Genomic DNA, 13,799 nt, shown 5'->3' on the forward strand with positions numbered 1-13,799 from the left:
AACAACTTCTTGATACAAGAATCTTGGCCGGGAGTGGGAATCAAAACAGAGTTTGCTCTAGTTACTTTATCTGAACGTATCACAAAGGGTTTTCACAGTATCACATAAACGTACCATAGTGGAATCCGCTGATTTCAGAAAAATTTCTGCTAGGATACAATTAAAATTAGACTTTTAGTTAAAATCTGAATCTTAATAATAAGCATGCTTTTACTTCTTCTTCTTCAATTCTGCTCTGTAACACTGTAGTATCAATGGCACTAGTAGTTTTTAGTTTCAATTATTGCTATATTAAAACGCTTAAGTTTGTTAAAAAGATTATCTTTCCCTGTAGACATTATATGATATGCTGTCTAGCTAAAATTAATTATCTAGCTCCATATCATACGTATCACAATGGCCGGGAGTGAGAATCGAAACAGAGTTTGCTTTATTTACAATGTCTAGAAGCAATGCAATGGGTTTTCATAACGATGTTATTAATCCAATTCGAGGTTTGATATCTGAGTTCTTTATTTAACATTAAAATCCATAAACAAAAAAAATACTTCAAGACAATCTCCCCCATAAGGCTCCATGGCCGGGAAAGAACAGGGGAGAAAAAAAAATACCAACAACAAAAAAATATAAACAAAAACCAAAAATTGAGTCGCCCACCTTAATAATCTCCAAAAAAATGACAAGCTAGGCAGGGGGTAGCACATGATTTCACCAACTCAATTAAATATCCAACTCAATCCAGAGACATCAACTCCAAGGGAAACCGGAATAAAAAATAAAGACAAAAAAAAAACAACAAACAAACAAAATTATTTACTAGCTAGAGAGAACTCTTTCCATATTCTAAAATCTAAATTTTGGGACAGGCATAAGAGGATATTCTACTCTCTTAGAGACCCCAGAGAAATTAAAACAAAGGAAAAGAGAATATTCAAATTGCTTAGGAGAAAATATTCAGCTATTCTACTTCTTGTAATTCTTGCACTTTCTTTTTCTCGTGACATTGATTTCTGGCGACGTAATGGACTCCTTTGTCAAAGAAAATCTTCGTAATACTACCTTAGTAGTCACTATACTTCCCTAACCTAATGTATTGAAATGATATAGAATATAATTACCGACACATAAAAATTAAATTATAAAGTTCGGAACAATCGTTTTTGGGCTATAGGTTTTGGGCTATTTACCTAACAACTACGGTCACAATGGGGAATTTGCTAAACAGTAAAGATGGCACTCTATATACTAATAGTGCAAAATTGAGTAATTGACCTTCTCAAGAAGGTGAAATGGCTTTCAATAATTTGAAGATTAAAATTTAAGTATTGCGACGATTAAATCTTTGTAATTTTATACAAAAAAAAATGATAAAAAAAATATGAACCTGATAAAATACCTCATTTCCAGCGAAGTCAAAACCATAAATGCAACCATCGACGCATCCAAATACAACTACGTCATCAAAGGGGAGAGGAGAGCTGAAAATCGGGTTTCCCAATTTTTTCTTCCATTTTTCTCCTTCAGAGTTGATACAGCTTACCGTGCCATCTAATGACCCACTAAACAAGAGAGCCCCGTCACATGTAGCAGCTGGAGATGAAAAAACGCTGCCATTTCCGTATTTTACTTTCCATTTAAGCTTGCCAAACTGAAAAAGTTATTCACTTAAAAAACTTTGAGGAAAAGCAGTAAATTTTTTAATTGAGCATTCAGTTGAATTCTCATTTAAACGGATTTCGAAATTACGGTCAGGGATAAGAGTGGAAAGTACTCAGTAGCTTTATGTCCTTATAAGAGGTACCACCTTATTTGGACCGTTACGCTGAGTTTTTAAGGCTTCTCCTTACTACCAACCTCCTCTCCACTGTATGGTAGGGTTCAACATTAATGACAATTTTAAATCCAAAGAAAGGGCGTGCCTCACAGAGCTACAGATATATTTTCCCCTTTTGCACAAGAATTTTAATTAGACAGAACTTCTTAAAACCGACTTGTAAACAAAGACACTTCTTACAGGTTTCTTTTCATTTACTTGGCATACCAAATGATATCGAGCCTAAATCAGAAAAACGACGATTTCTTTTATAAATTCGTTTCTGTTGAAACTAGCTGTCATGGACAAAATTAGCCTTTTAATTTTCATAGTGCAAATTGTTAACCTTACCTCAGGACAATAATCAGATTTATTATTAATCAGGTATATCGGATTTATCAGCTTAGAATATAATCAAATTTATTTTACCAGCACACAGTTTTATTTTTGTAAAGAAATCACTGGGTTCTGTTTTAGAAAAATTAATGGTTTCAGAAAAAAAAGTCCAAAAATATGTTTGTCTTCAGCCAAGGGCGTATCCAGGATTTTTTCGGGAGGGGGGGGGGGGGGGGAGGGGTAACAACAAAACTTGAAAAAAAACACATTAAGATTTGTTTGTATGGATATTCATTACGTTTTTACAGGTGAGACAAAAAGTCCGAGGGAAGGAGGTGGGTTTAAGCCAGGTAGCCCCCCTGAGCACCCTGGATATGGCCTTGCCTTCAGCGTAAGCAAAACCGTATAACGTCCTAAACTTACCACTATTTTAAAATTGAAAACATTAGCATTCACCAAAAAACAAATTTAAACACCAACTAGAACACAGGCACGACAGAGCTTTCGCCGGTTTTCTTTACATTCAAAGCCTTTAAATATAACAAGCCTTTATATTATTTTATATAAATATTATATTATTTTATTATTTTATATAAATTTTATATTATTTTATATATTATTATTATATTATTTTATTATTTTTTTTATAATTATATATTTTATATAAATATATAATATTATTTATATATTATACATTTATATATTATAATATTATTAATATAATATTATAATATAATATAATATTATAATAATATTAATAAAAATTATATAAAATTATATAATATTAATATTATAATATTATTTATATATTTATATTATATATTATATTATTTTATATAAATATATAAAGCATTTAAATATATATAAAATATAACTATAAATATATACAAATACCAAGTAAATTTACAGAAATCAAAAAGAAATTATTGTTGCACGCCAGTTTAATGTTAGGAGAAATACTTACCTATCTATAGACGACTTTTCTTAAGATCAACAGCCTTTCTAAACCATTCCCTTAAACTTGAGTACTACTCCAAAGGTGATAGTTAAAAATAACTAGAAGCCTTTGATGTACACTTCGAGATCATATTAGAAGTGTCTCTTATTAATTTTTCTTTTACTAATTACTTAAGGTCTTACCCTGACTTGAAACTCTATTTCGAAAGTTGCATCTCATTTATTTTGCATATCAAACTCCTTCAGATATACATCAAAGCTGTGACAATGTAACGATGAAAAGAAATTAAGTGTTACAAATATGAAAAACTGTGCTCCTTTTATAAATTCATCTTGAGGATAAGCATTGAAAAAAAGCGACTTTCAAACTACATAAGTAATCTTTTGTGCTAAGTACAAAAGTTACGCTAGGTAACATAAGTCTCGTTACACTAAATATACCATTTCACGCTTAAACTAGTACTTTCACACTAGGTTAACCTAAAAAGAAAGGAAACAACCATAATCATCGTCTAAAATATTCATATTCATCGTAAGCAAACTATTCAAAAGTATGAACGTGGAATGAAGATGGGGGTTCAAGCTCTAATCACGGGTGAAAGCCTTTATTCGACAAGTCTATTTATTATTTTTTTTAATTTATTAATTACTCACCGCGAGATTCTATTTTTTTGCTAATATGCTGACTATTTAATTACGTAACATAAGCTTACGTAAGTATATTTTTGTACCTAGAGCTTCAGCACATAATGCCAGTGTTATGGACAAAATTTGTACCAAAGATGACACAGCATTACGCAAAGTCTTATGTTATGCTAGCGTGAAATTGTCTATGGTGTAGTGTAGAAGCACGATTAGATGTAAAATTCAAAGAATCTTGCGCTGAACAAATTAATCGAAGCTTTGTTCATAAAAAATTGTAACAAAAAGCAAAATAATCATGCGATATCTTAAAGACATTAAATAAAAAAAACTAGTTTTTTTTTAACTGAAAGTAAGGAGCGACATTAAAACTTAAAACGAATAGAAATTACTCCGTGTATGAAAGGGGATATTCCCTTCTCAACACCCTACTCTTTACGCTACCGTTTGACTCTTTCTCTCAATTCTACTTTATTCAAAGATAAAAAACTTTAGCGTAAAGAGCGGGGCGTTGAGAAGGGAACAACCCCTTTCATACACGGAGTAATTTCTATTCGTTTTAAGTTTTAATGTCGCTCCTTACTTTCAGTTAAAAAAAGTAGTTTTTTTTTATTTAATTTCAGAACGTTTATGAATTAATGCATGTTTGATTTTGACTCTCCCCACATAAATTATTAAAATTAAATTTGCATATTAATTCTTTTTTTTGGCTAAATGGCTTTCTCTTAGCTTTGATCAGACGATTTTGAGAAATAAGGAATGGGGAAGAAGGCCTAGTTGCCCTCCAATTTTTCGGTTACTCAAAAAGGCAACTAGAACTTTAAATTTTTAGCGAACGTTTTTATTAGTAAAAAATATACGTAACTTAAGAATTAGCTTACGTAACAAACTTCTATATTCTTATATTTTTATCATGTATATGAGGGGGTTTGTGCCCTCGTTAATACCTCGCTCTTTACACTAAATCTTAAGTTGTGTCCCAATTCTTTAAGAATGACCCTTGAATTAGAAAGGCTGTAGAATAAATAGTTAAAATTACTAAAATACTTTAGCATAAAGAGCGAAGTATTTAGGAGGAGAAGAACCCCTCACATGCGTAATAATCTCTGTTCGTTTTAAGTTTTAATGCTACTCCTTACTTTCAATAGAAAAAACTTTTTCATGTTTATTTTTTCATTGTTTTTTTTTTATGGTAATGCTAGAAAATCCTGCGCCCTTTTCATTGAATTTCTCTTCAATGAAGAGTCCCTATAATGTTTCTCTGGTAGAGGATGGGAATATATACTGGACACCTTAAAAAAAAAAAAAAAAATACTTATTGCCGACCTTTATCCGAAATAGAACATTGGTCACATCACGTTCTTTTGTGGTGGATGCTGGCCTTCAGTTTTAAGGTCACAAAGATGCATACACCCCTCAAGTTTGATCAAAAGGCATGCATAAAGAAATTTATTGACACCCTTGTCAGTAAAAGCTCTGAGGTAAAAATGAAGGTTGAATAGGAGATCTTTAAAATCATTTTAAATTCAGCCTTCGGTAAGATGTGACTCTGTGCGTCATAGGAGTCGTTGTGACGTTGTAACCGACCTAGAAGATTGTGCCCGAATTTCATATCATTCACGGTCATAGAATCCATTATAGTCCTTTTGCATAGAAAAAAAGAAATTTAGTTTTGGATAAAATATTGCCGCTGGTAGCGCCATTTTAGAAGTTTCCAAGAAACTCATGTTGGAATTTTATTACAACGTGTGAAATCTCCAACGACCGGGTAAGGGACTAGTTCTAGCATATTACGGGGATACAGATTCATTATTGTCAAAAGTTATAACAGAAACTTTATTAGACGATTTTAAAAATGGCGAGTACATTAAATATCGAATGGACTACAAAAACTAGAAAGAGTCTATTTACCCCGAGCTAGAGAATCACCGGGTCCTAAATAAGTTGTTATATTTAAAATCCGAGACGGGAAGTGACATGATATCCAATAGTGTGCTTGCACGTTCGAAGGTGTACTGCGTGAAAACGCACAATGAGGATACAAAAAAGTCCGCAAAGGGGTGCCTTCACACTATGTAAAGGAACATTTCGACTTGAATGTTTATAAGGACTGTGCAGAAAATCATTCAATTTCAAGAGCGAGTGTCATGGCCTTTCGTTCTTTTAAAACATAAAAAATACACAGTTAGATTTGAGAAAAATGCCATTTCAGCCGTATCAGACAGTCTATGTGTGCGCGGACGGTGTAAGGATACTACCACACAGTCACTACCTTACTTCAGATCGAAACATATATGTAGAATACAGACTGCGTCTGAGTCTAGAGAAAGTTCAATAGTTTATGGGAAGAGGAGCCTTTTTTATCCCAGTAGTTTTTCTCAGTTTCCATCCCGACGGTCTTCAGCTAAGCAGGTTGTTTTTCTATTGTTTCATATGTTTTTATTTTATTTATCTATTTTTCCGCAAGGTGGAATCAGTGTGGTTTAAAAAGTGCTTAATATTATACTATTTTATATTTCTTGCCCCCCGGCCTAGGTTGGCATCTGGTCCTCGCCCGCCACAGCGGGCCCCCTTGCCTTCCAGCCACCGCGTCCTCCAGGGGGATCCGAACGGGTCCGGCCCTCCGGGTAGGACCGTTTTCTAAGTGTATTTTAAATGTTGTTCATTACTGAGCATGTAAATATATTCAAGAGTCCATTTTAGGTAGATATGTTTTAAAATATATAGTGCAAATATTTGCATTACAGAAAAAATGCATTTTATTTTTTGGTATTTATTCAACAGATTGAGATTTGATTAGATTTGATTAGGTTAGTTGTATTTTGACGGCAAGAAGAGTAACATACATCAATTTAAAACTCCATGCAGGTCATTTCTTCGCCTGGCAAAACAACACTTTTATCGAAAATAATTCAAATCGTGATAAAATGTTTTTAAAAAATCCGAAAAATATCTATTATTGCTATAGTGTGTGGCAAGAGTCCTATGATAAAATAAAGCATATTGCACCAAAAATAAAATTCATAGGGGGACTTGACATGTTAAATACTATTGAAGCAAACTAGTTATTGATTATTGATGATTTAGCTGAATCCACTGAAGAATGGACTCAGGAGATGTTTCAGCTATTCAAGGTCTGGTCTCATCATGGAAAAATTTCCTTAACCGGTGTTCTCCACAATCTCTTTGATCAGAGCAAGAACACGTGCATTGAATTGTACTTAATATATCATCTACAGGGTTGTTCGTGATTCAAGTCCTCCTATAGCTTTAAACGAACAAATATATCCCGGTGAACTGAAATTTTTACTCTCGGCATACAATCAAGCTACAAATAAACCCTATGGTATATTTTATTGGATTCCAGTCAAAACAGACCCAAAGAGTTACGTGTGGTCACGGATATTTTGACAATAAAATGACCTTATATCTACCAGTGAGCAGTAAAAAAGGTCACTAGTTGTCATCATAACAGCGAAGAAACTAAATGAAAACGATTTTTGGACAAAAATCTCCCCTTCCACCAAACTGGATGGAAAGTATGAAGTTACTCTTGTTGATTGTATTCTTACAAATAAATATAATATCCCGAGAAAAGATCATCCTTATGATATAAAAGTTAGACCAAAACATTGGCCAGTACAAGGCGAGGAAGAGGACCGGATAAAATCACTTAACTCTGATATATATCGGCATCTCACGATAGTCTATGGAGTACACTATTACGGGGTCGTTCGTCAATGTCCGGTTACTGTCTTAGAAATTGGTTTGCTATGTTGTTTTGCTCAGAATTACCTCTTTCTAAAACATACATTGCTCCAATTGCTTTGGATTTCGCGTCCTCTAAACTACATGACTGGGGCTCTTGGAAGGATTTAAAAAGTGTTTCACAAAATCTCAGGTCTGGTGCGCGATCCCTTGGCGAGTGATTGAAATCACGACAAAGAGGAAAAGGTTTAAAAAGGGAGAGAAGCACCTCATCACTCATTAATCTCAACTTTGGCCAGAAGCGTAAAACATTCCTCTTGACAAAGAAGAAAAAAACCCAGGATAAAATTGTTAGATCGAAAAAGGATTTCTTTTCCTAGAAGTGGCATGTTTATCACATAAAGAATCTCATCCTTCAGTCACCTCATCTCTAAATCTTTCCAATGCAGAAAATGTTGATGTGAAACATGCTTACTATGAACAATTTTATCCGCAACAACCGTATTCTGAAAGCCTACATTTTCAAATTATTCCAGTAAAGACTGCTTCAGATTTGACTTCCAGATGTATAGATTTGCATGAGATTGTCAAAATATCTAACAATGAAAAACCGGGTGCAGTCGAGGGATTATACTATGAAAATTTTCTAATTCATAATTTGTTTAAACAAATAAGTGTATACATAAATGGAACGTCGGTGAGCACAAGCAATAATCTTTCAGACTAAGTTACGCACAATTGATTTTGATGCCTCCAAAGTCCTATAAGAAATTGAGAGGTTTAGCTATTGGATGTGAACATAGAACGGAAAACTGACACTAGCAATATACCTAGCTATGACAACATGGTTGGAAAAATAAATCATGAAATATTAATATCCCTTAATGATTACCTTTCAAGGTTAAGACCGACATAAAGCTACAACTTGCTCTGTTCAATCTTATTTTGCAAAAATTACTTGGCACTGCTCCTGATCTCTCACCTTGGCAATACTTCATGAACGAAAACAACAGATTATGAGTTCTGTTGCTTTGGCAATTGAAAAATTGAGAGCTAGAGGAAATAATATAGAACTGCTCGCTCCATATACAACCACAAATCAAGGACATATTGCTACGGGTACCTATGCATATTCGTTATTTATCAATGACGAAATTCCTTTAAAACTTGCTTTGACTTTTGTAAAAAGTGCTAGTGCAATAGGATCATGGACAAAATATCCATATAAATTTGAGATGTTTGGACTTTAATCTCCTGTAAGTAAAGTAAATGGAAATCAACACTACAATTTATCGTTTGATAAATCCTACGGGACCCTATATGAACTGACAATACAATCCCTAGATCAAGATTCGCAACTATTTAAAAATGCTATAATCGATAAAATGTTTGCAAATACTCATGGTATCATTGTATTGGATTTGTCCGGTACTCAAGATATGAGTATTGTCTGAATGAGTACAGTAAGTTTAGAGGGTACCTTCGCCGAACCGTTGAAGATGAGTACAGCATTAATCTTAAAAATCAATTTGAAACCTGTTGAGAAATTATTCCTGATGGCATTGTTCTATTAGATTTGGCACCATAAAAACAAATCAAGTAATTAATGTATTCAATTTGGATCCCTAAATGTCAAAATATAAATCCTATTGCATACGCTCGGATTTCCTTGATCAAATTCAAAGCGTTAGCAATACCCTTATCATTGTTAATAGTAGCCCATCAACTGTAAAGACGGGATATTGCATATTTCAAACAACGAAGAATATTGAATTTTTTTTATCTTCTTGGCCTACCGTATGCATTCTACACGCCTCGCGTTAAAAAATTTCTTGAGTAAAGTGGAAGATCTAGTACTCAAAATCGGAAGCGAGCAAAATCGGAAAATCAGAAGATTTATCAGCCAAAAGCTGTAGTTTTCATGCACTAATATATTTTATCTTTCGATGTCTCGGATATACTTACAGTGAATTTCTCATTATTTATGTAGACAATCCTCGGTTGAGCGACTTTTTAGTAGAAAACAGTGTTTCCTACCTGTATAATATAAATTTCAGTGCCCTAAAAGCGAAATGCTTTAAAAATGTCTGTGCATTTTTTTTTAAAATAAAACTTGTGTGTACAATAAAAAAGTCTGTGTCCTCTATATTTCTTCTTCCACACATAGGTGACCATCATAATGATAAAGGCAGTAGCTCATCAGGATTCAGCTTGCACTCATCCTGGCATACAAAGTCAGGGTCACATTTTCTACAATATAATGGAACTTCACTTTTATTATATTTCCTTGTAAAGTTAATAATACTATTTTGATTCAAAGACCCACGTGTTTCAATTTACTTATTTGAAGCACTGTCACATACAATATTCTAATATGAAAAATCACCTTCTGTGACAGCCCAATAAAAAGCAGAAGGTTTATAATCATAGTAGCCAGTATCTTCACAGCGATATCACAAAAATCGGATTTGACAAAACATCATATTGAGCAATTGCAATTGAACAGCAATTGAAGCGCAAACCAGGATCTTCCTCTCGGAACAATTAAAAACCACGACGGTAAGTCTCTTAAAAATAAACTGAAAAGAAGTTCAGGGTTTCTGCAATCATACCAGGGAAAATATTTTGCCATTCATTGCATTTTTCACAGTGACAATTGGAACATGGGAAGCCTCTAATGTGAGAGTCACAATTGTGCTCAAGAAAGGAATTACAGACTTTAATTTCCACTGCGTATCCTCTAAGCAGTTTACATGGATTGCATAATCTACACGTTTCGCTACAGTCATCAATAATAGTGCAATTCTCACAGAATGACCAGTTGCTCAATCTATACAAACATAATGTACTTGTGTAAAACACTTTTTCAATGTTGACTGTATTTCTTCCAAAATGAACCTGACTTGCGATCAATAAAACAAAAGTCTTCTAGGAGGAGTAATCAATTGTAACGCATTAATCAAAACGATTAAACTTGTTTAGACAGAATTAAAAAAATGTATCGACTTATTTGTTGTTGTTTTGGAAAATGGCCACCTTAAAAGAATTTATAGGTTGTGCTCAAAAGTAAATCCTCAATATCATTTTATTTTGTTTCAATTAATTGGTTAGAACTGAGTAAATGCATCTGGGCCATGACGTACAAGTTTCATACACTAGTCCAAAGACGGACAATCATTTTTCATTACATCATTAAGCATTCTCTGAAAAAATATTTTCCTTTGAACAGATAACTGTTGAAAATCATCATCTAAATTAAATATTTTTCCAAAGTCACTAGATTCCCTATGATTTTCTGTTTCTCAAATCCAATCACTTTTAATCCTGACACCCCCACTACAGATTGTAGACTTTCGAAGAATGAAGATTCTTTCTACCGTCTCATCGCTAGTAAAATATCCAACAAGAAATAGTAACAAACTAACTCCTTTTTTATGTATTGATCAGGATCATTATCTTCAATGTACTCCACTGACGATTTGACTGATTTGATCCATCTTGTAATCTTTGTATATGCGTTATTTTCACTAGCGGGTCCTGAAGGTTGATCCCACCTGGCCCTAGCGGGTTTTAATCAATTAGAAATCAAAGACAAAATTAAGTAAAAAAAGAGTCCTATTACGTGACAAACACCTACATCTTGAGGAGAACATCCCCTATTATGTAACAAGGATCTGTGGAAGAAATTAAAAAAGTGTTTTGATCGAGATTCAAAGGCGGTGGGCTCCCATTGGACGTATTATAGCTATACTACTTATATACAGTGAATATCCACGGTATTATCCCGTGAATTTGTGAGATTTCTGAGCTGTTGTCATCAAAGTGTATTTTGTAAATAATAAAGATTGTAAGATAACGGTGCTATGGATTTTAGGAAATGAAAGCATATCAGTAAGTACAAAGTGACTTTCGTCACTGACCGTCTTTTGAGAAGGGTTCGCGTGGAAATTCTGAAGTTAATATCAAACGTTTTGAAGTCTAGCGAAAGCTTGCCTCAGACTTGATAGCTCCAAGTGAACTTTCGAGCTTATAAGTTGAATGCATTAGTTATCATCAAGAATCGAAAAAAATGTCTGCAAATTATCGCAATGGAGTATCGGAGCATACCTCCATAGCTCGTTTAAATTATGACAATGACATAAAGACACCAAGTTAGAAATATCACAATGTTTTTGCTTTAACTTTATAAAACTATAATAATGTCTCTGGTCCAATTTCCTTCAATTATTCTAACAATGATACAAACTGCAATAACTTAGAATCCTTCTTACTCTGGCAGCAGACAACCCCTTTTGCCAACGTTTCATTGATTCATCAAACGCGGCTTTTAGGAGCCTGTAATCAGGGAGTCTCACCACTCTTCCAAAAACTTTATTTGTCTTACTACTTTAATTACATTCATAAAAGATAAACCTTCATTTAAAAACTAAAATCATAAGCGAAGAATGCCCAATTTTTTGTCATTCATAAAATTAAAAATAGAAAAGAAAACAACACTGTCGTACCAATCAACGTCAATATACAATGTCGTAAATAAATATTGCAGTGTGTATTCAACTGTCAAAAGATAAGATACAAGCTGAAAAAAAAATATTGAAAAACATTGGCTGGAATTTAAAAGATGGAAAACCAATTAAAAAGGAAACAAATTAATGCATTAAGTATAATAACGGAAAATATGCACAAACTCAAAAGGGAAACACGAAAAGATCAAATTAAAATCAATATTAATGAAATTGCAAAATGAAAAAACCCATGAACAATCAGTCAAAATATGATAACTTTTCTGCTTGAGTCCCGTTCATTCTCGCAAGACGTATTGGGGCCTCTCCTTCTGACAGGGCATGAACCACGGCTCTATATAAAGATTTAAGAAGAATAAGTTGACGGTGATAAGCCACTCCTTTCCGTCAACTTGCAAAGGCCGTTGTCCATGTCTAGCTTTTCCGCCTTTTCGCAGTTGTCCTCCTGTAGAGGATCCTCCCACGATGGTATCCTTCGGTACCGTGTATTTTAAGCCACTGCTGAGAAAAGGCTGACAGCAGTCTGCATCACGGGAGCTTTCTTTCTTCTCTGCCCGAGATTTATGACCCTCGGGCAACGGTGCCCCACTTTTAGTCATAGAACACTCATGGATTACTTCCCCCCTTTTTTGCAATTCCCTTAAATGCGGATGTATCCTAAATATCTTCAAGACGCTTATCTATCAGTCATCGGAGGATATGCTGAGTGACCTGGGGGAGAAGGATACTGAGAACACAGAAATTAAAATTAACGAATATAAAATGTTAACAAAAAATTGGATATTCTATCTATTAAAAGGGATAAAATTAAGTTGATGAAGAGCACCCTAATCCTCTCCCTTTGCGTCACTACTTGTTTTCTCTCCTATATGACAGCACCTTAATGCATATTGTATACTTGATTCGACAGTTACATAATACTCATAGTTCATGTTTTAGTTAGTAAGAGGTAAGATAAGTTTATTTTGAGATTTTTTTTTTACGAGAGCCAGAAAATAATTTTACAGGAAAGCTAAAACATACAAGGAAACTTCGAGAGAAACCAAAACCCTGTGTCTGTGGCACCGAGAGCTGGTGTCGCTGATAATTTAGTTTAGAACGCGGGTGAGCAGTTAGGCTGTATAAGCTCAGCCGGAGGGAACACAGCTCCAACTGGGTACCTGGAGAAATCTGGGGGAAAGACACGGAAAGCGAAAATGATTTGCCCTTCACCATGCGTTTTACTCCCGGCCGAAGGCACAAAATCAGGAGATCTATACCTGTGTTACGCACAGTTTTTGTCAGCTTGCAAGAATGTTTTTTTAGAAACCGAAAAACACAACGGCAGAAAAAAGAAAGTATAAATAATCCTATGTGATAGGAGATGCGCCATAATTGCACTGTTATGATAGCTAATATACGCAGAAACAGTTTTTTACACAGACAGGTGCAGATATTGTTTTCAAGGTACCCATAATCAGCCGGGGTTTTGCGCTTTATGTTTCAATATGTTTTTTATTTAGTCACTAGATTCCGCATGATTTTTTTTTTGTTTCTCAAATCCAAGCATTTTTTATCCTGACACTCTCACTAACGATTACAGATTAACATAGAATAAAGATTCTTTCTCGCTAAACATCCAGTAAACCCCCATCCTGTTTTATAGATCGATTTAGATAGTCATCCTCAATATATTTTCCTAATGCATTTAATCCGTCTTGTATTCTTTGCACACGCGTGTACTTTTGCTGCAAAGCATAACAGTTCTTCCAACTTGAATTTGGTCAATGATAGATAGATAGATGTATTTCAAAAACCCATGGGCCATATACACACAAAAA

The 13,799-nt window shown here is 34.0% G+C and overlaps 1 protein-coding gene across 4 annotated transcripts in view; it reads right to left on the reverse strand.

The window, feature by feature from the left end:
• LOC136043185 (beta-alanine-activating enzyme-like) overlaps positions 1-13,799 on the reverse strand; it is a 149,190-nt gene that overhangs the window by 38,120 nt on the left and 97,271 nt on the right. For all 4 annotated transcript variants that reach the window (XR_010621568.1, XM_065728119.1, XM_065728117.1 and 1 more), the window contains one exon: positions 1,397-1,648. Coding sequence is in view for 3 of the 4 variants with exons in the window: in XM_065728119.1 (XP_065584191.1) it covers positions 1,397-1,648 (252 nt within the window). In the remaining variant the exon portion in view is untranslated. The remainder of the gene's footprint in view (positions 1-1,396; positions 1,649-13,799) is intronic.

The sequence above is a fragment of the Artemia franciscana genome, unplaced genomic scaffold (genome assembly GCF_032884065.1).
Source record: "Artemia franciscana unplaced genomic scaffold, ASM3288406v1 Scaffold_364, whole genome shotgun sequence".
Taxonomy (NCBI): Eukaryota; Metazoa; Arthropoda; class Branchiopoda; order Anostraca; family Artemiidae; genus Artemia; species Artemia franciscana.